The sequence below is a fragment of the Nipponia nippon genome, unplaced genomic scaffold, assembly GCF_047370975.1.
Source record: "Nipponia nippon isolate SJK-2023a ecotype South Korea unplaced genomic scaffold, ASM4737097v1 scaffold_36, whole genome shotgun sequence".
Classification (NCBI taxonomy): Eukaryota; Metazoa; Chordata; class Aves; order Pelecaniformes; family Threskiornithidae; genus Nipponia; species Nipponia nippon.
In genome coordinates, this window is record NW_028262354.1 from 2382931 (window position 1) to 2407797 (window position 24867).

Below are 24867 nucleotides of genomic sequence, written 5' to 3' on the forward strand. Positions count from 1 at the left end.
GGTGACGGCTGCACCGGGAACACCAGTGCCTCTTGATGGCCGGGGCAGTTTTGGGCTCAGCCCAAGCCACGGCTGAGCCGGTGCCCTGGATCCGGCCATACGGGCATCCCTTTGCTTCGGGGGGACGGCGGGGAGCACCAGGCATCATCCCGGCCACCCCCCCCCCCCTTAGGGTGCTGCATCCAGCTGTGTCCATCTGCAATCTTCTTTCTTTCCAGATGTGCGCGGCGGGAGGCGCTGAGCGGAGCCGGGAGCCCAACGGGGACTCATGGCTGTGGCTGGCCGCCGGTTTCGCCGGCAGCCTCCGAAACTTGGCAAGCGCCGGCTCAACATTTGGTTTCGTTCACAGCTTTCACCCGCACGGCCGAGCCGTCACGGTGGGGTTATGAATTGCTTTGCGGGGAGCATTTGGGGATTAGTATTTTTTATTTTCTCTTTTTTTTTTCCCCCCAGCTGATTTATTTGGGGGGAGGGCAGTGGGTTGGCAAGGGGAGGAGGTTTAAAAATTCAAACTTGGGAGGTTTCTGTGAACAAAAGAGGCAGGAAAACATTATTTGGGGAGAGACTTGTTGCCAGCTTTTTCTCCTGGTCCTCCCTCTCCCGGAGAGACGGTGGTTTTCCCACGGGAGGGTCCCTGCTCTGTCCCCTCCAGGGCAAGGAGGAAAAGAGTAAATGTCCCCTCCCGAGCTGTCCCATGGGGCAGGCTCCAGGCAAGCTCCTCCAGCGAGACAAGCAACAGTCCCCTCTGCTGGCAAAGGCCACCCAGAGCCACCCAGAGCCGTCCCCAAGCTCCGTCCAGCCTTGCACCATCCAGGAGCTGGTGGGTACCCCGTGTCCCCCACATCTGGGAGCAGGGATAACGGGGGTCCCGCCCCCCCTTGGCACAGCAGGGAGCGGGTTTTCTCCCCCGGGTGCTGCTGCATCCCGGCTCGGTGCCTGGCTGGTGGTGGGGGGATGCCCCGACTTGGGGGTCCCCGAAGGCATCGGCTTCCCGGCTCATCTCCGGCCAGACATCCTGTCTGGCTCCCCGGCCCCGGCTCTGGTTTGCCTCTCGCAGCCAGGATTGAAATGCCATTAAGCAGCACAGGGAGCGCTGAGGTCGGATAATTCATCTCCGGGTCCCCGGAGCTCCGGGCAGCGGGGCGATGGAGCCTTGCCAAGTGCCTTCATCCTCCTCCTCCCTCTTGTTCCATAGCACATCCACTCCGGAGCCGGCCATCCCTGCTGCCTGGCTGCTCGGCTTTTCCACCAGCTCCCAGTTTCCTCCTCCAGTTGAGTGCCCGTGGGGTGACTGGGTGCCCCAGGGCTGCCCAAGGGCAGCTGGCCCCCAGTATTGGTGTCTGCCGCAAGGCGGCCCTCGGTGCCCGCGGCTGCTCCGGGAAGTGCCTGGGGATGGAGCGTTTCCTTCCTCCTTGGCCTTGCTCCCCTCTTCCTCCTCATGCCAGCACCGGGGCTCGGTGGGACACCCCAAATCCTGCAGCCCAGGGAGGACTTGGGTTCTCCAGGGGTGTAGAGGGGTCCCCAGGGGTCTCTTCCTTCTGCGGGGTGCTCAGGGTTGGGAGTCACTTGGGATAGGGATGTCTGTGTCCCTGTGGGGTGCTCGGGGTCGGGATCCACCCGGGGTGGGGACATCCACGTCCCTGGGGGATGCTTAGGATTGAGCCCCCCTCCTCAGAGTGGGGATGTCCATGTCCCTGGGGGATGCTTGGGGTCAGGACCCCCTGCGGTGGGGATATCTGTGCCCCCCCATCCCCGCGGGGTGCTCAGGGGTGACCGTTCGGTGGCAGTGGAGGTTTGTGGGGGCAGCAGGGTGCTGCAGCCCCACAGCCCCTGGCGATGGGCGCTGCCCCAGGGCGGGGGCCCGGCGGGGTGCCGGCGAGCTTGGCACGGGGTGTGCGGCAGATGCTGCTACGTGGCTTCGAGCAGGGCTGGAGGGGGAAGGAGGAGGAGGAGGAAGCGCAGCTGGGCATCAGGGCCCTTTCAGCCTCGGCGCAGCTGGGGACCGCCTGCAGCCAGGGGCCGCAGTTGTTGGAGGGGGTCCCCGTGGGGCCAGCCCCCTTCCCATGCCCTCGGCTGCTGGGGCTGGGCCTGGGGCAATGGGAAGGGCTGGGAGGCCCCCGACATCTCTGGGGCTGCAGACAGGGATGGGGATTCTCTGATGTCTAATAAGGGTTGTGCCCTGCTGCTGCCTTGCTCCTCTCCCCCTTCCAGGAGCTGGATGTCCCAAGGGATTTGCCCCACCGATGCCGCCAGCCAGGAGGGACCAGGAGCTGCCCTGGGAAGGAGCAGGCAGAGCAGCAGCCCTGGAAGATTTGCTCCGAGCCGGAGAGAAAACACCAGCCAGGCTGGGAACATTTGTTCCCAATTAGGATGGGGGACGCTCCTTGCTGAGCAGGCACTCTGCGCTTCCCCCAGCCCCGAGCCTTTTGCCGCAAAAGTGCTGGGTGCAGGATGTGACCTCATGGGTCGGGTATGGGGGGCAGAGGCTGGGGCAGCCCGTGGCTTTCACCCCTGCTTGTCCCGGCGTCTGTCCTGGTGTCTGTCCCAGCGTCCATCCTGGCCCCGTCCCAGCGTCCATCCCAGCCCCGCACCGTGATGCGGCTGCCTCAAGGGCAGAGCGTTGCGGCGTGCATCACCCGCCGGACTGCACCGCTAACGAGACCATCTCCGCCGCCCGTAATTATTTCCCAGGGCGACGAATGATTAATTCTGCTCAGGAGCTGCGGCTTTCTGCAAACTCACCCAAGCAATTATCTGGCAGGCTCCACGCCGGCCCCCCCAGGCAGAGGATGCTCCACACCAGAGAAAGTTTGAGCGCGATCTGGTTAAAAAAAACCCTGCTGCTGGTTCATGGGTGCTGCCCTTCTCCCGAGGGGCTTGGGTCTGCAAATGAGGGTCCTCAGCTGCACCCCGGACCCCACTGGGTGCCCAGGTCCCGACACGTCCCTCCAGGAGCAATCTGCAAGCCATCAGACTTGAAGATGCATTCATTATGATGGGTTCCCGTGCCATGGATGCAGGTGGGTAAACTGAGGCACGGCACATGCTCTCCAAGCTCGACTGTGCGTGCCGTGCCGGGAGGTCGGGTCTGGTTGCTCCCACCACCCTTCTGGGGCTGGTGAAGCCCCTGGGTCCCTCCAGCCCCTGGACGGTGCCTCCGTCCACGTGGGGATCCGCCGGCCTCGCTGCAAAGGGGGTTTTGCATGACAAAGCCTCCGCTGGCTACCGGGACCCCTGCCCGTGGCCCCCTCCTCATCCAGCTGAAGCTGCCAAATATTAGAAATAACCATGCAAAGGGCATTGCCGTGCCGTGGCAGGGGGCTGTGGCGGGGGGACCCTCCTTCTCCGGTCGGGTCCAGGGGATCCAGCGCTGGCTGCTCTTCCACTTCTGCTGCACTGGGTTAAATAACGTGCCCGGGTTGAGCAGCCTCCTCTCCCCACGCTCGGCATCTCGTGCTGGGTTTGCCAGCTGCCAGGAGGGAGGGAAGGGGAGGGACGAAGCGCCTGCCAACACGGTAATAATTTTTTTTTTTCCTTAATTAGGGGAAGGAATAAATATAAAAGGAGGAGGGAAAGGGGAAGGAAAAAAAAAAAAAAAGAGACGAGGACACGGACACACACAGAGGACTCCTCTTTTCTCGGTGCCTGCACTTATGCCTGGTGGAGCTCGTTCCCAGCCGTCCTGCCAACCTGCTGCCGACCGCTGCCTGCGCTGCCCCCGAGAAGCCGCAGCTCAGCACCGCACCGGGGCCCCGGGGAAGGGGAGCCCCCTTCGGCGCTGCCGTTCCCCCCGCCACGAAGAAGGGCCGCAGCGGGGCTGCCGCCGCGCACCGAGCAAGGTGGGATGCGGGGAACGCGTTGGGCTTGGCCGACGGTCAACCACGGGACGATGCCTGCTGCCGTACTGCGCTATTAATTTCAATATCTCATTTCACCTCCGCGCCGGTGGAAAGTAAAAGGAGAGCTGATCCGGCGTGGGGATGCCGAGAGCTTTCCCCGTGCTTTTCCCCGTGGGATGCAGGCACGAGGGGCACAGGGCATCCTCCTGCCCTGCAGCGGAGGATGCCCGAAGCTGCTGGTCCCCACGGTCCCGATTCTGGGAAGTTTGTCCTTGTCACCGATCCCCCCGGGGAGGACAGCATCGCTCTGCAAGTTGGTTTTTTTTTTTTTTTTTTTTTTTAATGGATCAGCTTGTACCGGTGCTGCCTCTGCAGAGCGGGGGCTGAAGGGGGGTTTCTTGCTAAGTTGCATGGAAAAAGGACTTTGGTGCTGCCTGGCCACCGCAGCCTGGAGCCCAGCCCGTCCCGCTGCCCGGCCAGCGGTGGGGCTCGGAGGCGTTGGGGATAAGGGGGATTTTGGGGGCTGTTTTAGCAGCTGCTCCCATGGGACCCTCGTTTTGGGAGAGCTGTTGGAGGGGCCGGGAGGCCAGCAAGGGTCTGGGGTGTCCCGTCATGGGGGACCCCTCCCCATCTGTCCTGCAGAGCCTCTGGATGGGTCCTTGTCCCAGGGATGCTGCAGTCAGGGTAGCAGTGGAAAGGGAAACTGAGGCACGGAGCCAGGCAGGGGCTTGCACAGAGACCCATGGGTCCGGCTCCCCCCCTCCTGCCCGGCAGCTCCCCATGGGGAGGTATTCAGGGACAAAGCTGCCCCGTCCCAGAGGGGCTGGGGCAGAGCGCAGGGTTTGGGGTGGCTGCAGGGCACCGCCGGATCTCCCTGTCCTCCCCCGGCTCCGTCCCCCGGCTCTGCCAGTGTCCCAGTGGGGGGGACAGGAGCGGCTGGGGGAAAACAGAAACATTTTGCAGGATTTTCATGGCTTTTCCTGGCTGAGCAGCCCCGGAGTGAACCCCTAGTCCCCCGTGGGGTGCCTTGGGCTGGGGTAATTTGCTGCAAACCCCTTCCCCTCCTGCAGTCAGAGCATTTTGTCCCGGGATGAAGGGGCTGCCCTTGAGCATCCTCTCCGGGGTCCGCTTTTGGCTGAAGCCATCTCCTCTCCCATCACGCTGACTTCTCCCACCTCAATCCAACCTAAAACCTGTTGCTCTTCCTTTCGGCTGCCGGAGGGCTGGGAAAAACTCCCTCTGCCCCAGCCCGGAGCCTTTTCCAGCTGCTGGGTGGGTGCATAGCAGTGTGAGGGTGGTGGGGATGCTTTAGGGCTGCTTTGCAAGGGATGGGTTTAGACTGGGGAAACTGGGAGCCCGGGTCCTTCCTCAGGGCGCCAGGATCTTGTGCTGGGAGCGAGAAGCTGCGAGTCGGCTGGTAAGCGTGCAGAGGGGCCGGGGAGCAGTGCCGCAATCTGGGTCCTCCCACCCTCTACCCCACACTTCTCCTGCCCCACCTCGTGCCTCAGTTTCCCCACAGCTGGGAAAGGCAGGGATGGGTGTGCAAACCTTCACGTGTGTGTGCGACACACTCACCCAGGTGTGCGTGTGCTCACGTGTCCCTGGGGGTCCCTACGGGGTCTTCTCCCACCCCCACCCCTCCGTGCGGGACTGTATCTCCCCGGGGACCCTCCCTGGGCTCCCCCGGACCCCCTGCTATGGGGGGGGCACATCTCTGCATCCCAGCCTTGCAACAAGGAGCCCCTTTCTCTCTGCTGGGCTGGGGGGGCCGAGTGGCTCCAGCAGCCGCGGGACCCCCCCGTTCTCCCCACCTGCTTCCGGCCTTCCCAGCTCTGCCAGCGGCTGCTGCCAAGAGGCTGCCGGGCTCTTCCCGCTGCATCCCCTGCGCAGAGCGCGGCCCTCCCGCTCCCAGGGCAGCCGGCGCGTCCCCCCGCACTGCCCCGCTCCGGGGACCCCTCCGAGCACGGCTGCGCCCCGCGCACACCCAGGGATGGGGCTGGATCCTGGACTCAGGGCCAGTTTGCAGCGAGACGGGGGACCGATACGGAGGCAGCCACGTGCGTGGATGGGGACGTCGGTGCGTCTGGCCGGCCGGGGTGACAGCGGGGTGTCTGAGGTCCTTTGCTGTTGGGGACGGGGCTGCCTGCTCTCGCCTGGAGCAGGGCCAGACTCTGCCCGTGGCTGCTGACTCATTCTGCAGCTGAGCATCCCTGGAAAGCCACCGCTCGGCTGCCTGCCCTCCCCCCGGCTCGCTGCGGGCTGGCAGGGCACCTTGTGAGCCGGGATGAGTAACCATCACGTGGAGGGGACAAGGGGGCCATGGAGGAGAAAGCCCCTCTCTGGAGATGGGAAGGGATCCGGCCCTCGGCCGTCCCCTCGCAGCATCTCCTGCCTTTCGCCCTGGACCAGGTGCTGCAGCTCCAAATTGCGCCAGCCCCATGGTCGTGGAGCCGCCTCTGAAAGCAGGGCCGAGCTCAGGGGAGAAAGAAAGATCGCTCCCAGCCCAAAATAGACTTCAGCTCCATTTTCCACCTGGTTTCCCACGGAAATGGAGGTTAGGCGGCCCCGCCGCTTGCGTGCGTGCCTGCGTCTCAGTCCGTCCCCGGCAGCTCCTGAGCTCCGAGGTCTCGGAGAGGATCGAGCCCCACGAGCTGCTGCCATCCCCCCTCTCTGAGCTTTTTGTCCGCTTTTCCCTAGTCCTGCTCCCAGCTTTTTCCTCCCAACTTGTGGGCTGAAAAATTTTCCATTTGTGGCAAATAGGAAAAAAAACCCAACCAAAAATCCAACCCCAAACCCCAAACTTGGCATCTGAGAGTCTCTTGCCATGACGGGAATCCAGGATCTCGGGGCATCGCCCATGGGCAGGGTGAAACTAGGTTTAACCCTCTCCGCATCCCATTCCCAGTGCCGGTACCCTGGTCCCAGCCAAGGATGGGCACAGGAGGGGAGCAGACACCCGCTCACCCCAGCTTGCCCAGTTCTTGCAGAGCTTTATCACTTGATTTTCCTTCCTGGGGCTTCACGGCTGCTGCCGGCCGCTGCTCACGCCACCGCGGCGCCTTGGGAACGGGAAGAAAAGGCACCCGCGACAAAAGCCTTCCTCGCTTGGCCGCCCGGGGGGACGGCAGCCAGCCCCCGCACTGGACCCCGGCCACGGCCGCCGAGCAGCGGGGTTTTGTCTCTCACTCCAGAGCTGTGGGGCTGAATTCAAATGATCCGTCCGGAGCAGAGAAAGCCCCCGGCTTGGCTCTGGCACCGCTGGCCACGTCCTGGGCGATTGGGCTTTGGCTGCCCGTGCCGAGCTCCTGCTGGGAAGGGGGTGGTTTGTGGTGCGCACATGATGGTCGATGTCCATGCTGCTTGGTGCTAGGGGCTGTACATCCATGGTGCACGGTGCCAGGGGCTGTATGTGCATGGTGCATGGTGCCAGGGGCTGTATGTCCAAGTACTTGGTGCTAGGGGCTGTACATCCATGGTGCTTGGTGGTAGGGGCTGTATGTCCATGGTGCGTGTTGTGTGGTGCCATATGTCCATGGTGCGTGGTGCCAGGGGCTGTACATCCATGGTGCGTGGTACCAGGGGCTGTATGTCCCTGGCACATGGTGCTAGGGGCTGTACATCCATGGTGCAGGGTGGCAGGGGCTGTGCGTGCATGGTGTGCGGTGCTGAGGGCTGTATTCACACCCTCTCCCTGGTGCATTGGTCCCGTGGGTAAATTCAGGCAGCACTGTTTGCAGAGGGATGCAGGCAGTGAGGCCAGCCTCCCGTCAGGAGGCCCAGAGAGCGCCACGGAGGTGCCAAATCCGCTTCTGTGGCTGCCGAAATCGATGCAGCACAAAGAGCTCATAAATTACAAAGCTGCTCTGAGTCTCAGGGTCACCGTGCTCCGGTCCTGGCGAACCGCGCGGTGCATCCCCGGGGGACCACGCGGTGCATCCCCCGTACGGGGGGCTGAGGAAACCCCCAGCCCCCTGAGGAGCGAGGGGGCATCGGGGCTGTGCTCCCCTGCACCACGCTGGGGCATCTCCCTGCATCCCCAGCATCGGCCTCCCCTCCGGATGGCTGCTGAGGCCGTGGGCAGCCAGAGCCCCTCCGCCACATGCCCGGTGTCCCCAGTGGCCCCCGGGCTGCTCCCTGGGGAGGGCCAGGGCCCGGCGATGGCAGTGCTAGCCACTGGGCTCTCCTTTCAGCGCTGGTCCCCAGCCCGCTGGGGAGAGCCCTTTGTGCCAGGCAGCCTTGAGAGAGGCCTGGGACATAATGGCTGCTTTGGTCGGCCCCGGTTTTCCCAGCGCGCAGGGAACCTCTGGCGTGAGCTGAATGGCAAAGAGAAGTGCTCCCGCTCCTTCCCTCCCTCTCCGCCCCGCGCTTTGTGTGCCCTCAGCCATGTCCCCCCCCCCGGCAGCTCGCTGACCTCAACCCCCTCCGCACAACCCCCGCCCCCCCCCCCCCGGCAATGCACACGTGCACGAGCGCACGCACACGTATGTGCACGCTGCGACACGCGTGCAGAAGCACAAGCGCGCACGTGCATGCCCTGCTTGCACACTCGCCTCCGCGGCCGGGGCTCGCTGCCTCTTTCTTGCTGAACACCAACTATTAAAAAAAACCCTTCTGAGGTTTTTCACTGCGGCGCCTGTGAACGCGCAGCCCCAGCTCCGGCATGCCAGGGCCAGGGTTTGGGCTCAGACTTTCCGTGCCGTCAGGGCCAGGCTGGGCTCCGCTGTCTCCAGGGGACCCTGGGAAGGCTGGTGGGGCTGGATGGGACCCAGTGGCACCCAGCCAATGGTCCCGGTTGCTCGTGCTCCCTCCTTCCTCCTGTTAACCAGGGCACATTTCCTTCTCTTCTCTCCCCTCTCCGTCATCCCAGGGTCCAGGTGACACCACTGCTGTGCCGGTGCTGGCCCCGATGCCACACGCATCACCCCATCCCCACACACGCGGGCTGGGGTCTCTCCTGGACCTCTCCCCCTCGTGCAGGGAAGGGATATTTTGGATGCTTCTTTGAATTTTAAGCACAGCTGGTGGCTTTTTCCTTCCCCCTTGCAGGGCAGAGGATGGCCTCAGCCCTCCCGCTGCTGCTGCTCTGGCTGTTTGCCCCCACGGTGGTCCCGGAGGTGTTTGGCCCTGGAGACGGCACAGGTAACTCAACATCATTGCCCGCATCCGTGCCGCTCCCTGCCCTGCCAGTGCCCTGCGCCAGTCCTGCTCATGGCTCCTCTCTTCTCCCAGAGGACCTCAAGGCTCTGCAGGTCTCCATCCCACGCCACCCAGCCCTGGACGCCGTGCTGGCGGGCGACATCACCATCCCCTGCCTCATCACCTACCTCGGCCCCCAGCCCACCGCCGGCACGGCCGGGCGCCGGGCGGTCCTGGGAACCCCCCGGGTCAAGTGGACCTTCATCTCTGAGGGCAGGGAGGTGGAGATCTTGGTAGCCCGGGGGGACAGGGTGAAGGTGAGCGAGGACTATCGCCTCCGCGCCTCCCTGCCCATCTTCCACCAGCGCTACACCAACGCCTCCCTGCTGCTCACCGAGCTGCGGCCCAACGACTCGGGGATCTACCGCTGCGACGTGCAGCACGGCATTGAGGACGGCCACGACATCCTCGACGTCAAAGTCAAAGGTACCTCAAGGCGGGGAGCGGTGGGATTTGGGGTGGGTGCCCAGGTGCCCTCTCCTGGCTCAGCAAACCCCTCCTGCAGATGCACCCGCGTGGGTGGGGGGCTGCTGCAAAGAGGCACCCGTGCAGGTGGGAGCTGCCGAGAAGCCCCTTGCCCATGCCTACGTCCTCCCCGCAGGGGTGGTGTTTCACTACCGGGAGGGCTCCATGCGCTACGCCTACACCTTCGCCGAGGCACAAGAAGCTTGCGCCAGGATCGGCGCCCGCATCGCCACCCCGGAGCAGCTGTACGCTGCCTACCTCGGCGGCTACGAGCAGTGCGATGCCGGCTGGATCGCAGACCAGACCGTCAGGTGGGCACCCCCGCCACCCGGGTATCGTGCCCGTCGCCTTCCTCTTCACCCCTCCGCGAGTCGCCAGCCCTCCCCTGTGCTTTCCTGCCCCAGGTACCCCATCCACACGCCCCGCGAGGCCTGTTACGGAGACATGAACGGCTTCCCCGGGGTGAGGAACTACGGGGTGCTGGACCCGGAGGACATGTATGACGTGTACTGCTACGCTGAGGACCTCCCAGGTGCCTGCGGTACCGCCAGCCCCGTCCTGCCCTCCCCTGCTTTTGCGGCCGTGCTAACTCACCCCCATAACCCGGTGTAAACCCAAACAAAAAAGCCTCCCTGAACCACAGGCGCTGGCTCCGAAACCTCTGGGCTCTGCAAAGCTTTGGGCACTTCGATGCACGCAAGCGCGGGGACTTGCTGTGCTGCTTCCCGAAGCGTTTCTGGTTTGGTTTTGCGGGGCGCGGGGCGCTCTCACTTGCAGCAGTCGGTGCCCAGCCCCGGCCTCACGGCTGGAGGATGCCCAGGGTGATCGGCCCTGGGTTGGCAGCACTCCATGGGTACAGCGTTGCGTGGGGGTTTGGGGTTTGGGCAAGCTCACGCCGTGCTGTGCATGTGCTGGGTGCTGCGTGTCCTGCAGCCCGGGCACATCCCACCCGCGGGGGTGGCCACTCCCTCCTTCGGGCCCTGATGGGGCTCCCCGCCGGCGGCTGCGGCTGCTGTGGGGTGGGTTGGGGTGATGCCAGGCAGGTGGCAGGGATGCGGTGCAGGTTGCTGGTGTGCGGGGCGCGATGCGGGGGGACGGGGAGACCGGTGCGGTTGCGGGGGCTGTCACGTGGCGTACCTTAGGGTAGCGGTCTTCAGCCCGTCTCCGCATGAAGCCCCACCACAGCGTCTGCTGGGCTCGCAGCTCCCCTTGGAAATGTCCCGTACGTTGATGGCGCTGTGCAGGGCGTGGACTTGCTCCTCTGCAGTCCCTTTCACCGAGGTTTTAAAGTCTCAGCAATGTTTGCGAGGGCAGGTATCCCGCGTGGCACGAGAGCTCCAGCCGTGCCTGCGCCGCGGTTGTCGTGTGCATGTGCGGGAAGACCGGAGGCAGGCAGGGATGCAGGCAAGGATGCAGGCAGGGATGCAAGCAGGGCCCTCCAGCCCCCAGTGCTTCTCCTTGCGAGGACGACGCTGGAGGTGTCCATCTCCAAGCCAGCTCCTGGGGTCATGCAGAGAGCGGAGGAGGCGAGGGGGCTCCCGGAGCCCATGCCCCCCTCCCCGGCTCTGACGCCCGTCTCCTTCCTCTCTTCGCAGGGGAGATCTTTTTGGAGACGGCCCCAGACAAATTCACGTTGGAGGAGGCGGCGGCACGCTGTCAGGCGCTGGGCGCGGAGCTGGCGAGCACGGGGCAGCTCTACGCGGCTTGGAGCACGGGGCTGGACGCCTGCAGCCCCGGCTGGCTGGCCGACGGCAGTGTCCGCTACCCCATCGTCACCCCTCGGGAACGCTGCGGCGGGGCTCTGCCGGGCGTCAAAACCATCTTCCTCTTCCGCAACCAGACGGGATTCCCCGATGCCCAGAGCAGATACGATGCGTACTGCTTTCGAGGTAAAGAGGAGCACCCCGCCGGCCCGCGGGTGCTCCCGGGCAGGGGCCAGCCTGAGGTTTTGGGAAGCCTCCGGGCAAGGGCGCAGGTGCCCGGTGGGTGCAGGGTGCCGGCTCCAGCCACCCACTGGGTGCAGCAGAGCTGGGATATCCTGCAGGGTCGGGATCATATCAGGATCCTTGCGTGCTTTCTGTGTTGCGTGTCGCGATATCGCGATAGAGCAGGGGTGTTTTGTACCACCTCAATCGCGCACATCACCCTACCATGGTAGGATAGGGATGCCTTGCATGGTCTCCGTATTGCATGCCAATATATCGTGACAGGGGAGGGATAACCTGCATGGTCCCGATACTGCATGCTGATACATCATGCTAGAGGACGGGTGCTCTGCACAATCTCTATAGTGCATGCTGATATATCGCGACGGAACAGGGATGTCCTGCGTGGCACTGTCGGTCTGCGTGAGCTGTGTGGGCGCGGCTCTGGGATGGTTCATCCCCCAGCGGCTGCCGGCCGGGGGGCATTGCTGGGTCCCTGCAGGCTGCTGGGCACAGCCTGCAAGGCTGGTTTTGGGCGATATCTCACAGCGGTGAACAGGAATCAAGGCCTGCAGCCAGCGGTGCTGTGCTGCCTGCGCTGCCTGCGCTGCCTGTGTGCTGGGGGCCGTAGGCAATAAGCCAGGAGGGGATGAGCAAAGATGGAAGCTGGCAGGGATAACCAGCACGGAGGGAGGAAGAGCCACCCCTCCGCTCCTCCTTCCCGGTCCCACATCTCCACGTGTGCCCTCAGGGGCTTGCAGGACGGGGATGCTCTCCCCCGGAACAATTGGATGCCGTGCAACTCCGTGCCGCAGTTTCCCCGTCTCTCGGCAGGGAAACCCATGGGTTAGGCAGGATGGACCCGTCCCACGACTCCGCGACCCCTGTAACCCACTAACTCCCCACACACGTCTGCGCTCCCCGGGGTGGGGAGGGGGGGGATGCATCCAGGTTTAGGGTTTGCTGGAGCGGGAGGAGGAGAAGCGGGGAGAGCTGCTGTCGGGAAGGGCAGGGATGAGCAGAAAATGCTGCGAGTGTAAAATTCGGCGCTGCCTGGAAGCCTGCCGAAGCCACAAGCCTTGGCCGGGCAGCTGCGGTGGGAGCCAGGCTGGAGCATGGCTCCGAGGCCAGCGCAGGTGGTGTAAATCAGCATCGCCTCGGGGAAACAGGGCTCAGGATCCGGCCCCACTGCGTCCTGCCAAGCCCCACAGCTCCCGCCGGGGCTGTCAGCTTTGCTGATGCTGGCAGAGCCTGGGAAGGGCCTGATCCTGACCCTGTGTAGAGGGGAAAGGGGAGGTCGAGGAGAGCTGGGTCCCCACCTGGGTGCCAGGCTGTCCCCAGGGCTCCAGCCCCACGCTGGGGCGAGGGCATCTCTGCCTGCCGCGGGGCCAGGACAGGGCAGTAATATCCCACTTTCTTTCTGCCCACAGAAGGGACAAACTCTTTCCCTGAGGCTGCAGGAAAATACCGAGCCAGAGAGCCCGAGGGCCTCCAGGAGATTGTTACAGTGGCAGAAAAGCTGGAGGAGCTGCAGCTGCCCAAAGCGCAAGTGGAGATTGAGTCGCGAGGGGCTATATACGCCGTCCCTTTCTTTAAGGACGCTGAGCTGGAAAAGCCGAGCCCGTCCCCCGAAGACGCACCGGGGCCAGGGGCCCGGCACCCCCCGCTAGATACCTCCGTGTCCTCAGGTCACCCGACCTCTGCCTCCCCTTTTCCCACGGCCCCGGCCGTCCCCGAGGCAGGCGTCCCGCTTAGCTGTGGTGCAAAACCGGGGAGCCCGTCCCCCGTGGAGAAGGATGGGGTGACAGGGACAGTTGGGCAGTGCACAGCGGCCGGGCGCGAGCCGTCCCGCGTGGGTAGGTTAAGCAGCCACTGCGACGGTGCCAGGGCTGGGGTGTAGAGAGGAACTGCAGGGACGGAGGTGCCAGGATTACAAGGAGAGGTCGGAGGCACCCGTGGGTGCCCAGGTCACCCCAGCCATCCCCATCCCTCCCGTGGAGGGAGCACCCATGGCACTGGTGTCTTGGTGTAGGGCTGTGCGCAAGTCACTGGCGTGGGGACATCCGTCTGTCCCTCCCTCGGCTGGGGTACAGCGCGCAGGGTCCGTGCCGGGCCGCAGCTTAGCAACGCAAAGAGCTGGCGAAGGGTGGTGGCAGCCGGAGGGAGAGGAGGCCAGGCGCAGCGGTGAGGGGCTGAGCACAGCCCCTGCCGCAGGGAAGCCTGTGCCAGGGCTGGGCTTGGTGGTGGCCAAGCCAGAGCTCGGTTTGCCGCGCTGGTTCAGAGGGGACAATGTCACACGGGCTCGGGGCCGTTTCTGTCTCCCTGTGCATCTTAGTGCCGGCGTTGCCCCCCCAGCTCTGCCCACTGCGCGCAGGACCTGCAGCACTGGCGGGCAATGCCAGTGCCCGCAGCCCTGCGGTCTGGCTGGCTCCCCGACGCCAGCATCTCACTGCCTTTCTGCCTTGCCCTTTGCAGAGGAGGAACAGGGAGCAGCACCGGGCAGGGACCCTGGCAGCCCATCGGCGGAGAGCCCGGGCGGAGGGCGAGACCCCAGCCAGCCCATGGAGCCGGATGGAGCCACCGGCACGCAGACACTCTCCGTGGCCCCATGGGTGGGCGCAGAGGGACCCACCGGTGCCCCGTCCCTGGTGGGGGCCGCAGCAGGTGACACGGAGCCTCCCGAGGGGTTTCCCCGGCTGCTCAGCCCCGTTGCCCTCACACATCGCCCTGACCGTCCACGGGATGCTGTGGGGCGGCCAGCCCACACTGCCAGCCCCGGGGCACCTGGGCACCAGGTGACATCGCCAACCAGTGCCACTTCTGCCACCTCGACAGATAGCCAAGAGCATGGGGGGACCCCGCCACGTGGCCATGAGCCTGGCGGGACGAGCACCCCCGTCCCAGCCGCTGAAGACACCGAGCTCTCAGGAGATGTGGTCGAAAGCCCCGGGGTGTCCCCGCTGCCCCCCGCTCCCTCGCAGCCGCAGGAGGAGGGAGAGGAGCAGTCGGGGGCCCTGTGGCTCCCCTCACCCGCGGCCCCAGGGGATGGGAGCACCAGCCCCGCGGTGGAGGCAACGGCAGTCACGCCGTGGCACACAGAGGTGCTTGGCAGCAGCAGCACGCCGGCCACGGGAGGTGAGGAGGCTGTGCCGCGACCCCCGGCCACTGATGGCGGGATGCCTGCTGCATCTTCGGAAGAAGAGGAAGAGGAGGAGGAGGAAGAGCAACCCGCTCCCTCCGTTGCAACCGTGGAGGGTTTCCTTGCAGCCGTTCCCGGAGAACCAGGTGGGACCCGCAGGGATGGCCTCACCTCTCCCCATACCGGCAGCGCCGGGGTGACCCTGGCGGGGACCCCACTGGGGGACCCGGCCCCCAGCACGGCTGCCCCCCTGCCCGCCCTCCCCACCGAGCGGGCCAGCGTCGGCGCGGGCACCCGCTCAGCCGGGGCTCCCCGCCGCGCCACCCTCGCCCTCGGGGCAGCCCTCCTGGCTGCTCTCTGGCACTAGAGAAAGCCAACACCTTTCCTTCACGCTGTGCTTCCCTCTGTCCATCTGTCCGTCCGTCTCTCCTCTCTCTCTCTCTCTCTCTCTCCTCCTCAGCTGGGTAAGGGAAGGTTACAGGTCTGGAGAAGCACATATTTGTCAAACAAATTGGTCTGAGCTCTGCATGCACTTTAATCTCTTCTACTTCTGTGAAGTGTTTTAATGACTGTTTCCATGAAAAAAAAAAATCAAAAGAAGGCCCCAAACCCTACTCTGACTAACAGTGGTACTAATAAAGGGAATTAAAAGCTTTCTAGAACAAGCACCTCGGCTAGCTCTTCCCTTCGTCCTCGCGCCTGCTGCCTCGCTCACCGCCCGCGCGCCTCTCCCACTGACGAACTAATCCCCCGGCCCCCGCCCCCGCGGTCCCCAGGGAGCAGGGTGGACGGGACCCCGTGCGGGGCGGGATGGTGGGGTACGGCTGCTTGGCACCCTCCGTGCGGCCCCCCGGGGCTGGGTCCCCCCGCGCTTCCCCAGGTGGAGGGAGAAGGGCTGGAAGCTGCACGGTGCGAGCAGCGGGGGCTTAGCCTGGAGCCACGGGTGGCACCGATGGGACACGGGGTGCAGAGCCCCGCCGATAGCACCCCACCTCACGCAGCCCTCGACGGCCAAGCGCCCCGAAGTTGCTGCAGCCCCCCTGGGGAGCACAGCCCCCCCTCCAGCCCCTGTCCCCCAACATGGGGGCTGAGATGGGAGAGCAGTGGGGGCGTGAACGGCCGTGGGTGGTTGTCACCCACCTGCCAGCCCCCACGCCGGGATGCTCCCGGCTCCGACGCCGCTTACAGCAGCCAAGCCCCTGCCCCGTCTGCCCTCCTGGCTCCCTGCAAGGGCGGCTGCAGCGGAGGGGACCACGCGGGGTCCCTGGTCTGGCAGTGCCCTGCCCGGTCCCGTGGCACAGAGGGTGCTCCGTGGTGGGTGGCCAGACCTCACGGGACGGTGGCCTTTACCCTGGCAAGGAGAGATGCTCAGAAAGAGCCGGCTGTGTAGCGTTAGGGCCCTAAATAGCTCATCCCGCTCCGTGCCTCGGTCTGCTGGGGATGGCCGGGCAAGCCGCTGGCACCTTGCGGGGAGGTGATGGTGTCTGGGGATGGGTGAGGGCAGCAGCATCGTCCTCGGCATGGCTCCAATGAGCCAAGGACCATTAACTGGGCATCATTAGGCTGGAGGGTGTCAAGGACTTTCAGTCTCCGCTCCGCCAGCGCTGGCGGCAGCCCTTAATCATGCTCTTGAGCTGGGGCTGGGAGCACACGATGTACTCCAGGCGCCTTAATGACCGTAATGGGCTGGTGGGGACGTGTGGGTCAGGGACGGCGCCGGTTGAGTTATCAGCCCCAGCCAGGCTGAAGGTGACAACAGGGGGACAGGCGTGAGGCTCACCTTGCTGCCAGGCTGAGGACGTGCAGCCGGGATGCGCCGAAGGCTTCATCCTTTGCACATCCCATCCCAAAGCACATTCACTGCATCGCTCCGGGGGAAAGCAGGAGCCGTCCTTGAGCTGCAGGAGCGGGCCAGGGGCTGGCATGGCAGCGAGCCCACTGATGTGGAAGATGAGAGCGTCCAGCTCATGTCCCCATGCCCTGGGGGGAGGCCCAAGCCCCAAGCCCAGCCAGCTCAGGGCGGCTGAGCTGGGAGCTTCCCATGAAGCGTGGGCAGACGGGATGGCTCCGGGCACATCACCGTGAACCTGAGTCCTTCCCCTGCCCCAGACTTTGTGCCCGCAGTGGCAACTCGGGCATCTGATCGCTGTAGGGTGCTCACGGCAGAGATGAGGCTTTAACGATGCTGGGCGCTAATGAGGTGCTCCCCATCTCTGAGCTCCCGCGGTGAGGACGGCTGCGTCTGCCTTGCAGGTGGCTGCGTCCCCAACCCCTGCCTGAACGGAGGGACCTGCACGGAGGACGGCGCCCGCCTCGCCTGCCTGTGCCTGCCTGGCTACGGAGGCAGCAACTGCGAAAGACGTGAGTCCCCAGGTCCCACCACGGCCGTGCCGTGCCACCACGGCAGCTCCCGCTGCAGCCTCGGCTGCTGAACCAGCAGCCCAGGAGACATAAATGTGTGGAAATCAGGTTTTTGGGGGTTTTTTTGCTTGCTGGTGAGCTGGGCTCCATCACCCTGACCCTCTCCTCTCTCCCCCCTTGCTCTCCGCCATGGCTCAGTGCTGGAGAAGTGCAGCCCCGGCTGGGATGGCTTCCAGGGAGCCTGCTACAAGCACTTCTCCACCCGGAGGAGCTGGGAGGATGCGGAGAGCCAGTGCAGGCATTACGGGGGGCACCTGGCCACCATCCTGACCCCCGAGGAGCAGGACTTCATCAACGGTACGTGGCACCACCCCAGGCCCCACTGCGTCCCCCGGACCTCTGCCCACGGGACCCTCAGCATCCCTCAGCGCTGGGCTTCGAGTTTTAAACCTTAAGCCAAAAAGCGGCCAGGAGCCAAGGCAAAGCCCTACCCCGCTGTGGCAAGGGAGAGGCAAACACAGTCTAGGGAAGCCAAAGAAAATAAAGAGTAAAGGAAACAGCTGATATGATGGATTGCCCAGAGCGTGGTTAGATGCTCACCGGCCTCTGGGCTAGTGGGAGGCGGGGGAAGCGCGACAGTGGGATTGCTGGGCTGATGGAGGATGGATGGATGGACAGGTAGATAGATACGCGGATAGATGTGAGAGGAGACGGATATATACATGGATAGACATGGGAGCAGATGGATAGACGCGTGATGGGTGGACAGACGTGCAAGTAAATTTGAAGGCAAAGTAATAACCTGCCTGAAAGCGGACGGGGAGGGAGTGGGGGGAAGGCAGAGGGAGGCAGAGCAGGGGACAACAGCGGCAGGGACGGAGCAGAGAGCGAAGAGGCCAGAGGGACGTGAAGGAGGAAGGGGCAAGGAGAGACCGGGCAGGGACAGGCAGCAACAGGCAGGGACAGGCAGGGACAGGCAGGGACCGGCCAGACCAGAAAAGGGCAGGCAGGGACCTGCAGGGCCAGGCAGGGACTGGCAAGAACAGGCAGGGAGCTGAAAAGACAGGCAAGAACAGGCAGGGAGCTGCAGGGATAGGCAGGGCCTGGCAAGTACAGGCAGGGCCTGGCAAGTACAGGCAGGGCCAGGCAGGGCTCTGCCGCCCTCTCCCGGCCAGCCCCGTCCCGCCGCTCCCCCGGGGGTGCAGGGCGGGGGGGTCCCCTCTGTGTCCCCTTCGGGGCTCCCCTTGTCCCCAGACCCCCCAGCTGCAGGGCTGGGGCCACCTCCACCTCCCCGCACTCCCCCCCAGACCCCAAATCTCCCCAAACTCAGCCTCCAGCTCCCTTGAGCCCCCTCCTGATGGGGGGTGCTGGGGGAGCCTGGTTGTGCCCCCCCCAACACCTCCCTTACCCCCCCAGACCAGTACAGGGAGTACCAGTGGATCGGCTTGAACGACCGGACCATCGAGGGGGATTTCCAGTGGTCTGATGGGAGCCCCTTGGTAAGTCGGGCTGTCAGCCCTCCTGTGCCCCCCCAGGAGAACAACCACCCCCCAGGCACCTCATCATCCTCCTCCATCGCTTGGGAATGTGCCCGGGATGGGTCCGACCCTGGGACCAGGCTTTGAAGCCCCCCCAGGAGCCTCGGCTGGGCTGAGCATCCTCAGGGGGTGCCGTGGGTGAGACAGACCCCAGGATTTGGGGTCCCAAGGCCATGCCACAGGGCATGGAGATGGGACCTCACTCCCGATGGGGGTATCACGGCCAGGAGCCTGCAGATGGGTACGTACTGGTGCGGCCCCCCCCTTTAAAGGGTGTGCTGGGGTGCCCCGGGCACCCCGTCCCGCCTGTCCTCCCAGCTCTACGAGAACTGGCACCCCGGGCAGCCCGACAGCTACTTTCTCTCTGGGGAGAACTGCGTGGTCATCGTGTGGCACGACGGGGGCCAGTGGAGCGACGTGCCCTGCAACTACCACCTCTCCTACACCTGCAAAATGGGGCTGGGTAAGCTGTGCCCCCCCCCCCCCCCCCCCCCAGCCCCTGCCTCGGGCTGGGGCTGCACCCCTCCGTGACCCCAAAGTGGGGTTCCCCACCATCCCCGCGCTGGGGAAACGGGTCCCGTGCATGGGAGCTTCGGCTTGTTTGGGGTTTATTGGGGGGCAGTTTGCTCCAGTTTGGGGGTGCCCATCCATGGCTGGGTGCAATGACCCCCTTCCCCCCTACTGCAGTGCAGTGCGGGCCGCCCCCCGCCGTCACCAACGCCCGCACTTTTGGCAAACCAAAGCAGCGCTACGAGATCGGCTCCATCACGCGGTACCAGTGCCGCCGTGGCTTCGTCCAGCGCCGCTCGCCCATCATCCGGTGCCGGGAGGATGGGACCTGGGAGCCGCCTCAGCTGGCCTGCCGCCCCAGTGAGCGCAGGGCTCCCCAAAACTCCCCCAGCTCCCCCCAGCACCTGCCTTTGGGGCTTTCCCTTCACCTGGGGTTTCTTGTGTCCCCCCAGGCCTGGCTCAGCTCCCCGATGACTGAGCAAGTCCCCAGGGCAGAAGCCACCACCTCCCCGGGCCCTGGAGCCGGCGTGGATGGGGACGGCACGGGGACGCCAGCGCGGAGCCTGGCGTGGCACGAAACCTCACTGTTGGATGTCTGCCTCCTTGTTTGTTTTATATCTGTACAAAGAAATCCTAATAACTAAAGATCCCCTCGAAAGGAACCGACAGCGACCCAAAACGTAGCACAAGGGGTGTTTTGTTCCTGAAGTCACAACCGGGTCGAAATCAAGGGGGGAACCACGGGCAGGTGATGGCATTGACGTGCCAGCGTCACCTCCAGCCGCTTTCTCCCACCTCTGGCCCAAGGGTCCTCATCCTGTGACACCTTGGTGGGAGGTGACACGGGGACATCCAACCTGTGCTGCAGCTCAGCACCCGTCCCGGGGTGCAGGGGGGCTTTTGCACTTCCCAGGAAAAGCAGAAGCCACTGCCGCAGGCTCGGAGTGGCCACACGTTGCCCAAACCCCCGCTCTGTGCTTCTGTGGGTATTAAAACCAGTAAATGGATGGTGCGGAGCGGTGGCCTGGTCATTTGGGGCAGCCCCAGCACAGGGGTGGGAAAGGCAGGGCTGCACAGCCCCAAAATGGGGAGCATGGCAGCACCCACCAGTGCCGTTGAGCCCCTGGCACAGCCTGGGCATGGCGACGTCCCCAGGGACCACAGAAGAGGGAGGCACAGCCCAACGTGCCCCCGCATCCTGGCAGCACTGGGGACCGCTCAGGGCTCGGGCTGGGACACTGCTCCCAGCAAACACACGGGACCTGGGGGTACAGCGCGGGTACCAGGGGATGCTGGCATCTCCCCACGCTGTTTTTCCCCCTGTGCCATGCCAGCTCCGGTGCTTTTTATAGCTCTCCCTGGCCCCATTGAACAGCAAAACTCAGAAACCCCCAGTGTGCGGTGCCAGGGACACCGATAACCCCCGGGACGGGGCGGCCGGGGGGGGCCCCACTGGCTGCCTCCCTGCTTGAGACAGAAAGTCCTTGGCAAATTCCCCTCATTGAGAGGCCAGGCGGTCCCAGGGGGCAGAGGCCAGGCGAGAACGTGGCTTTGCCGTGCAGCTTTACCGTCGCTTTATTAATTGAGAAGGCGAAACTCCATTAGTCACGCTCGTTAATGCCCGGCCCTCCAGCGCGCTTGCACCAGCCAGAGTCCTCGTGGCTGCGGGGAGCAAGGATGGGGCGAGAGATGCACCAGGGCTGGGGAACGGGGAGCCTGTGCTGCCTGCCGGGGGGCTGGATTAGGCCCCCTTCCTGGCCCAGCAATGGGTCTGGCTTCTCCAGCAAGCCCCCAGCACCCAGGAAGCCCCAAAGGAGGCTGGGGCGTGGGGAGCAGCTCCATCAGAGGATACACCGAGCAAACCCAAACTCAGCTCTATCGCTCCATTGGAGGATGCACGAACCAGCCGAAATCACCGGGAGACCCCCCCTCATCCCCTGCCTCAAGCTCTCCGCCTGGGTGACGAGGGCCGGCGTCCCACCGCCGTCCCTTCTGCTCAGCCCCCCTCTCCTCCCAGCGTTCCTACTTCTCCACGAAGCAGTAGGTGCCATAGGTCCGCAGCTCCTTGCTGGGAAAGCCGAAACTGCGGACACCGGGGTCCGGCAGCCCCCCGCAGCGCTCGCGGGGGGTGGTGATGGGGTACCGCACGCTGCCGTCCGCCAGCCACCCCCCGTCACAGCGATCCAGCTGGGAAAACTTCCAGGCGGAGTACAGCTGCCCCACTTTGGCGATGGCAGCCCCGTGGTTGCGGCACGCTTGCCCAGCCTCCTTGAAGTTCAGGTGGCCTCGGATGAAGTAGACCTGGCCTGGGGATGGATGGGGTGAGCGGCCACCATGGATGACCTCCTGGGAACAACCCCAGCCCTGATGCAAAGCCGGGTGGTGGGCATTGGGGTTCAGTGCCACTGTGGGAGGGACGGGGGACCCCAGCACTACCTTGAAGAGCAGAGGTGAAGCAGAAAGCATCGAATCGGTCCTTCTGCTTGTCCCTGGCCCCGTAGGTCCGGACACCTGGCAGGAGAAGACGGCCACCGCATGGCTCCCGCGAGTTGATGATGGGGTAGTGGACAGTCCCATCGAGGATCCAGCCGGCGTTGCACCAGTCCAGACCCTCCGTCCAGGCTGTGGGGCAAGAGGCGGCTCAGCACCAGCACTTCCCTCCTCCCTGCTCCCATGCCCAGCAAGGAGCATTTTGGGGTGGATGAGGGTTTTGGTTTTTTTTTTTGGATGCTTTACCTTTGTAGAGCTGCTGGTAGGTGGCAAGGCGGGAGTCCTGCTGCTCGCAGGCTCGCTTGGCTTCGTGGTAGTTGAATTTGTAGCGCCCGTTGCTGGGCTGGTAGGGGAAGACGACACCTGGGGGGACAAGGACAGGGACAGAGAGTGAAGAAGATGCTTTCCCCAAGGAGGATTTGGCTTAACATCCCCAGGGGATTCGGTGCTGAAGGTAAGGCTGGGGCATAGGACATTGCAACAGGGGACACAAGGGGTAGAGGCACCCAGCCACGGACCCCCAGCCCAGGCCAGGGTCCCCTCCTCACTCTTCCCCATGGGATGCGGCGGGAGGGAGCCCAGCCTCACCTTCAAGGTGCAGCGTGAGCGAGACGCTCTCATCCTCCAGCCCGTTGACGAGCTGGCAGCGGTAGCGGCCTTCGTCCTCCAGAGCCACATTGGTGATGGTGAGCGAGGCATCGTAGCGGTGGCTGTGCCGCAGGCGCACCCGTGGGCTCAGTGGCCCGTAGTTCTTGTGGTACAGCCCGTTGGTGATGATAATGATGTTCTCCCGGTAGTTGGCCGGCTCCACCTTGCTCCACTTCACCCGGTAGTTGCGGGGCAGGGCGCGCAGGACGCAGGGCAGGGTGGCCGTGGCACCCCGCTGCGTGTGCACCGCGGCGTGGAGGGGCTCCAGCAGGTACTGCAGGCGCGGGGGGGCTGTGGCACAGCCGGGCAGCCTCAACCTTGGCTCGTGTGTCACATTTCTGTGGCCCACCACCCCTTCAACACCTCCCCTGATGCCCCTTGGCCGTCATTGGCATCTCCAGCCTGGTTTCCATCACCCATCCTGGCTCCTTTTCCCCCCCTCAGCCCCTGCCCTGGCCGGAACCCCCCAGCATCACCTCCCTCCTCTAGCACCGAGTCCTCCCCCCAGGTCCTGCTCCCTACCTGGGCTCCCCGTCGGCCGCTGGAAGATGCTTGATGCTGGCGGTGCTGCCAAGAGCCAAAGGGAGCCAAGCAGGAGAAGCCGGTGCATCCTTAGAGCTGGGGGCAGGACGGTGCCTGGGGGGAAGCGCAGAGGTCATGGATGTACCCCGGCTTCGGTGGGGACCGGTGGACGTGGCGGGGGGCACCTGCAGTGCTTGCTGCTGGGGATGCCGTGGGGGCAATGGATGGCCCTGCTCCACTGGGGGCTCACTGACAATTTACTGTGCAAAGGAGACATCCCCTCGCAGAACACCGAGCCAACAGAATGTGCCAACCCTCCTCCTCGGCACCCCACACCTCTTACCGTCCCCAGCCACGTCCTTTGGGGAGCCACCGTTCCAATCCAACGCCTCCAGTGCGCGTCCTGCCCGGGCACCCGCCGCGTCCCGTCTCCGTCACAGCTGCCCCATCGCGGGGCCGAGGGCTCCGGAAAGGCCAAACCTGCGTTGCGGTGCTGCCGGGAAGAGGGGACACGGGGACGCGGCGAGCAGGTGCTCCCAGCCAGCCCCTGCCCTGTCACCATCCCGGGGCGGGCAGCGTCCCGGCAGCCCTGGGGCCCCGCGGTCCCTTGGCGCCTGCTCCCATGGCGTGCGGGAGTGGCGAGCGCCAGCCGTGCCCTCGCTCCCTGCCCTGTCGCTGTCTCTTCCCGCTTTCTTCTCTTTTTTTTTTTCCTCCCCAACACCTCCCCGAGGAACGCACGGGGAGGAGGAAGCACAATTTCCCATTGTGAGCATCTTCTCTTTATTGTTCTGCTCGGCAAAACACAGCGCGCCAGGCTAACAAATATCCCTTTATTTACAGGCCACAGCGTCGGGGAATTCAGGGAAAACGCCAGCACCGCACAGGGCTCCGGCAGCCCCTTGGGCCGGCAAAGCCCCCCCTCGGCATTGGCCCCCCGTGCCAGGACGGTGCTCTCCGCTCCCGCGCACATCAGGGCAATGCTTAATTTTATGTCTCTGATGGGGGGATGCTGCTCCCACCCTTCGGGGCTCCCGCAGGTTGTGCAAGGCGGGTCCCCGCTGCTCTCGCATCCCACCGGCCTTATCCCGCCCTGTGAAAAGGCATCAGAGAGGCTTCCCCATCGTCACCTTGGGGCCGGGATGCTGCCGGGAGCAAAACAAGGCCAGACAATGAGGCTGTGTTCTGGGCTCCCTTATCTTCTCCCTCCCCCTGGGTCCATCTCCAGGGGTGGAGGAAGCTCTTCTCAAAGGAAACACAAGACAAGCAGCGTCTGTCCCCGGCACCAAAGGACACAGTGATCCCGGCTTCGCCGTGGCACGCACGGCACAGAAAACAAACCTCGCCGGAGGGAAGCGGCACCAGGGCGTGCGCTGGTCCCTTGCCCCCAGCCCACTCCCTGCGGCTCCCAGCCTCTCTTCAAATTTGGCTGCTTGTACAGAGGGGTTAACGCACTAACCTGCCCTAACTGTGATGCCCGCAGGCTGGACTGGAAGCCTCCAAGGCTCTCCCAGCTCAAAATGGTCAGTTCTTTGGCTCATTTTAATGAGCAAAAGGTGGCCAGAGCTTTGCCACCCCCATGCAGAGAAAGGCTAAACCACAGCATCACTGCACGTTCCCCTCCTGCATCTCCCCACGGTTATTTTGTAGGTCCATGGCTGTTCAGAGAGCATCTGTGATCTCCCTCCATCACTCCCTGCTCCTTCCCATGCCCACGGCTACCAAAGCGGAGCCTGACCCCCCAGCAGTGCCCAACCCCGGGGCAGTGGCTCAGGGCTCCTTGGCCGGAGGGTGCTGTTTCCCAGCTCCACAGTACCATGGATGAACTGAGTCCTTTCTTGCATTTTTCCCAAGTGAAGGCAATAGCTACACCCCTCAGTTCTCACAAAACCACAGCCTGAAGCAGGACATTTGCCGGAGCCTCCAAAAGTGACTCATTCCCCTTCCCCATCCCGTTGGCGTCAGGGCATGACCCCAGCCCGATGCTGCTTATCTGAGATCATAATTTGGCCCGGTGCTGTGGAAAGGAGTTACCCGAGCCACTTCCCAAACACAGGCTGTGTTTTACTTCTCGGCTCCTTTTCTCTTCTTCTCCCTTTTTGGGATTTGTACCCGCTCTCGGTGCATTACAAACACCTCTCTGCAAAAGCAGAAGCAGCCAAAGAAAAGCAAAGGAACCCCTTGCGTTCCAGCTCCCCCCCACCTCTCCTGGCGCGGGTTGCTAACAGCAGCCGCTG

The 24867-nt window shown here is 64.5% G+C and overlaps 2 protein-coding genes across 6 annotated transcripts; one reads left to right on the top strand and one right to left on the bottom strand.

The window, feature by feature from the left end:
- The first annotated feature begins 297 nt into the window (after positions 1–297).
- Positions 298–19980, top strand: BCAN (brevican). 5 transcript variants are annotated; one of them, XM_087772628.1, is made up of 17 exons: positions 298–377; positions 2212–3020; positions 3544–3839; positions 8886–8978; positions 9069–9461; positions 9637–9811; positions 9905–10032; positions 11096–11389; positions 12856–13281; positions 13901–14089; positions 14261–14710; positions 16818–16925; positions 17124–17282; positions 18342–18424; positions 18782–18926; positions 19151–19333; positions 19426–19980. In XM_087772628.1, exons 4-17 carry the CDS (start codon positions 8894–8896, stop codon positions 19449–19451), a joined length of 2844 nt encoding a protein of 947 aa, XP_087628754.1. In that variant the 5' UTR covers positions 298–377; positions 2212–3020; positions 3544–3839; positions 8886–8893; the 3' UTR covers positions 19452–19980. The 5 variants fall into 5 exon arrangements, with proteins under 5 accessions (XP_087628754.1, XP_087628753.1, XP_087628755.1 ...); XM_087772627.1 differs by having other exon boundaries at positions 12856–13113; positions 13901–14710; XM_087772629.1 differs by lacking the exon at positions 12856–13281 and having other exon boundaries at positions 13901–14710.
- A 543-nt stretch (positions 19981–20523) lies between these two features.
- HAPLN2 (hyaluronan and proteoglycan link protein 2) lies at positions 20524–24781 on the bottom strand. Its single transcript, XM_087772158.1, has 6 exons — positions 22977–24781; positions 22634–22747; positions 22052–22402; positions 21710–21826; positions 21410–21595; positions 20524–21279 (listed from the first exon to the last, which is right to left on the bottom strand). Exons 2-6 carry the CDS (start codon positions 22719–22721, stop codon positions 20996–20998), a joined length of 1026 nt encoding a protein of 341 aa, XP_087628284.1. The 5' UTR covers positions 22722–22747; positions 22977–24781; the 3' UTR covers positions 20524–20995.
- Between the last annotated feature and the right edge of the window lie 86 nt (positions 24782–24867).